The following is a 4,016-nucleotide window of genomic DNA, read 5'->3' on the forward strand; positions in this document are numbered from 1 at the left end:
CCTTCCTTCCCCTCCACTTTACTCCCTTCTACTCCCTTCCCCATCCCTCCCCTCCCCTCCCTTCTACTCTACTCCACTCGACTCTCCTCCTTTCCTCTCCACTCCCCTCCCCATCCCTCCCCTCCCCTCCATTCCACTCCCCTCCACTCCCTCCTTCCCTTCCTCCCTCCATCCACTGCTGTACATCCACGACTTCATCTTCTTTCTTCTCTTTCTTCCCTTTGTGCCTTCCACATTCCCCCTCCTCCATCCACTCACAGGAAATCCATCCACCTGGTCACATTTGCACCCTGCTGCCACCTGTGTACCCACCACATCAACTACCCGTCTGTTCTCCTGTCCATCTGTTCTTCCTCTTCGGGCCTCCCGGGAGTCCATCTGCCTAAGCCACCTGTTGGGCCAGCCAGACATCAGTGGGTCCAGTCACCTGTGTTCACCTTCCTGCCTTCAACCCAGCCCCCGCCTCTGTCTGCTCACCCTCCATCAGTCTACGAAGGCAGAGACTTCCTCGGTCCCCTCTTCTGCTCTCTCCTTTCTCCTTCTCTTCCGCCCCTGGGCTTTGCTCTCTGCTTGCAGCAGGCTCAGACCTGCACTCGAGACTCTGAGGAAGGAGAGGGTAATCCTAAGACGTGTCTTGGATGAGGGTGCCATGCTCCTCAGGGACGTCTCTTCACAGCCAGAGAATCTTGGAAATGGGTCCACCTCTGTCCACTGTCTCCCCAGGACTTCCTGGGCTCCAGCCCACTCCCTTCACCTTAATATCCCTTCCCAGAGACCATGGGGACCGCCGCCCGTCCTGTTTATGCAGTGTCCATTCTCAGGGAATCCCAGTTAATATAAATGAGGTGAGACCAATCAAATTAGGACACATTTGTGTTGCTCCATCATCGCATTGTATAACTGTCTCTGAGACCAACTTCCTCTTTTATTTTATTTATTTTTCCAGCTGTAGTGAGATATGATTGACATATAACGTTGTATAAGTTTAAGGTGTACAGTGTGGTGATTCAATACATGTATATGTTGCAAAATGATTTCCACAATAGGGTAAGTTAATACCCCCATCACCTCATATAATTACCTTTTTTTTTTTTTTTTTGGTGAAGAAGATTCCCCCTGAGCTAACATTCATTGCCAATCTTCCTCTTTCTTTTGCTTGAGGAAGATTGTCCCTGAGCTAACATCTGTCCGGTCCTCCTCTACTTTGTATGTTGGTCTTAACATGGCTGATGAGTAAGTAGGTCTGCACCCAGGATCCGAACCTGCAAACCTGGGCCACCGAAGTGGAACATATGGAACTTTAACCACTTGGCCACCAGGCTGGCTTCTGTATTTTTTTCTTTCTTTCTTTCTTTTTTTTTGGAAAGATCTGCTCTCTTAGCAACTTTCAAGTATACAATGCAGTATTGTTAAGAATCTGTTTTGTTTTAAATAATTTCAGACTTACAGAAAAGTTCCAAAAAAAAAAAAACCCACAAAGAATTCCTGTGTGCCCTTCACCCATATGTCACCATATTCATCGTTTCCTTCCCTCCCTCTATACATACATGTTATTTATTTTATAAACTGTTTGAGAGTAAGTTTCAGACATGGGGTCCCTATGCCCCTCGGTCCTCAGGGTGTTGCCCCAGAGCAGGGACGTTTTCTTCCAGAACCACAGTACGGGTGTCAGGGTCGGGCACTGACACGGGCTCTGTGCTGTACTCTGACCTGCTCTCTGCCCTCCCGCCATCCCGCCTGGCCCCGGCGTTCACTCCCTGCTTCTGGCCACTGGTCTCACCTCCTCTTTCTGGCTTCAGGTTCGGGACAAGAAGCTTCTCAATGACCTGAATGGAGCGGTGGAGGACGCCAAGACGGCCCGGCTGTTCAACATCACCAGCTCTGCCCTGGCGGCCTCGTGTCTCATCCTGGTCTTCATCTTCCTGCGGTACCCGCTCACTGACTACTGAGGCCCCGACACGCCCCGCCGGCCACGGAGACGAAGCACTGACCTGTTCATTCTTGTGATTGACATGATAAGGGATGCCGTGCGGTTGAGGCAGAGCAGGGCGTCTGCCCTGGGGGCCCCCTGAAGCTGTGACCTGGGCCTGAGGCCGTCAGAAGCTCTGTACAGTCAGGTGGCTGTGAGCTTTGTGCTGGCCACCCCTCTGCCTCCTGGCCTGTTTCTGGGGAGCATGGGTTTCTTCCTGTGCTGTTGCACCCTGGCTTCCAGTGGCTGCCTTCCCTACCCTCCTGTGTCCCCCCAGGCTCCTGGGGCCCCTCAGACCTGACACCCGGCAAGAAGGGCTTCTGTGGGAGCTCCCCAGGATGGGGCGGCTGCCAGCATCTGGGGACTTGCTCCATCCTCCCCGCCCCCACCTCCTCCAAGCTGTGACCCTGCTCAGAGCTCTTGTATCTGTGAACTTTCAATAAAATACCTGTCTAGCTCCGGCCCAGCCTTGTGGCCCCTGCCTGCACAGGGCATGGGGAATCTGGAGGTATGGGAACCCCATTTAGGCAGTGTCTGGCGGTCCAGGGCCCCACAGGCTGCATCCCGGCTGCCTTTGCCAGGGAAAGTGTGCTCTGTAACCCACATGGTCTTCTGCCCGCTGCACAAGACGGGACGGGACTGGGGGGCTTTTGGAGGAGGGTACCCCAAGCACGAGTCCCCTCGAGGACCGGCATCAGGCATCTCCTCGGAGAGAAAGGAATGGGCGCAGAGGCAGCACAAGCACAGCCGCCCATGGCTGACGGTTAGAACCAAGAAGGCCACCACGTTTGCCGGGAGGGAGCACAGGCAGGGCACAGTGTCCTGGCCAATCCCTGTCCGTCTCAGGGGTCCTGGGGCCTGGGCAGCTTCCTCAGCATCACTGCTGCTGTTTCCTCACCTATGAAATGGGGAAATGGACTTTCCATTTCTCAGAGTCGCCATGAAGAGCAGCAGAGGGCAAAATAAGGTAGCAGCTGGAGCTTGCAGCTGCAGGGTCCAGACCAGCCCTCGGGCTGGGGCGTGCGCTGGGTACCGGGTAGCCATGCTCCAGCAGGGACAAGCTCAGCCCACAGAGCTCCGGGCCACAGGGCACGGTCAGTCTCTGAAAACAAGTCTGATGAGCCTTAAGATAGGAAAAGTGCAGTGCTTCCTGGGACCAAGGGAGGCCGAGTGGGGACATTAAGCCGAAGGAGGGGCCGGGGGGGCTGCCGAGAAGGCCTCAGGTGGTGGGGCCTGTGTGCAGAGCCTGCGGTGTGAGGGCTGTGACTGGTCTGGGGACCGAGGGACGTTCTGTGCAGAGCAGGTGCAGAGGGGACTTTGTATCCCACAGGAAGGGCCTCGCACTTTACCCCGAGGCCTAGGAACGTCCTCAGAAGGGGAGAAACCTGGTGTGCTCGGTGGATTTTGAAGACGGTGCTGCCTGGAGTGTCAGGGCCAGCTTGGAGGTGACAAGAGTGGACAGAGGCTGTTGCCAGAAGTGGGAGCCTTGGAGAGTGGGCTGGGGGTGGGTGAGGAGGTGCTGCAGAGGAGGGCGCTTGGCAGGTTCTCAGGACTAAATGTTAATAGAATTTGGTGATGGACTGGAGGCGAGTGGGGAGGAGCCAGGAAGGACCCCCGCTTCTCTGACTTGCACGGCTGGGTGGGTATTAGGGCAGTGACTAAGACTGCAGCTGGAGGGGACCATCTTGACTCTGAGACGCCAAGTGCAGAAGAGGACGGAAGAGCAGCCGGGCGACTCTGCAGGGAGCCCGCTGGCCTGAGCAGTGCCGGTCCTGGACCGGAGGACCACCACCTGTAGGGGAGGCCGGCGGGAAGGAGGGGCGTCCAAATGGGAAAGCCAGGAGCGTGTGGGCCATGGAGGAGTGCATGGGGCATGGAGGAGCACGTGGGCCGTGGAGGAGCATGTGGGCTGTGGAGGAGCTTGCCTGAGGAGGGAGCGGCCAGAAGCGCCCAGTGGATTAAGGGGCCGTAGTACGGGGGAGGAAGTAAGGAAGGGGCAGAAAGTTGTGCTTTGGAGGGACTCATTAAAGGCATAAAAAGTGGTGAC

The 4,016-nt window shown here is 56.1% G+C and overlaps 1 protein-coding gene across 1 annotated transcript in view; it reads left to right on the forward strand.

Moving 5' to 3' along the window:
- The window catches only part of IFITM10 (interferon induced transmembrane protein 10), an 8,278-nt gene extending 5,858 nt beyond the window's left edge, over positions 1–2,420 (forward strand). Inside the window, exon 4 of the mRNA XM_046644083.1 lies at positions 1,800–2,420. Within this exon, the coding sequence (XP_046500039.1) occupies positions 1,800–1,949 (150 nt within the window). The 3' untranslated portion in view covers positions 1,950–2,420. The remainder of the gene's footprint in view (positions 1–1,799) is intronic.
- The last annotated feature ends 1,596 nt before the right edge of the window (positions 2,421–4,016 follow it).

This window comes from Equus quagga, chromosome 17 (assembly GCF_021613505.1).
Source record: "Equus quagga isolate Etosha38 chromosome 17, UCLA_HA_Equagga_1.0, whole genome shotgun sequence".
NCBI classification, from domain to species: Eukaryota; Metazoa; Chordata; class Mammalia; order Perissodactyla; family Equidae; genus Equus; species Equus quagga.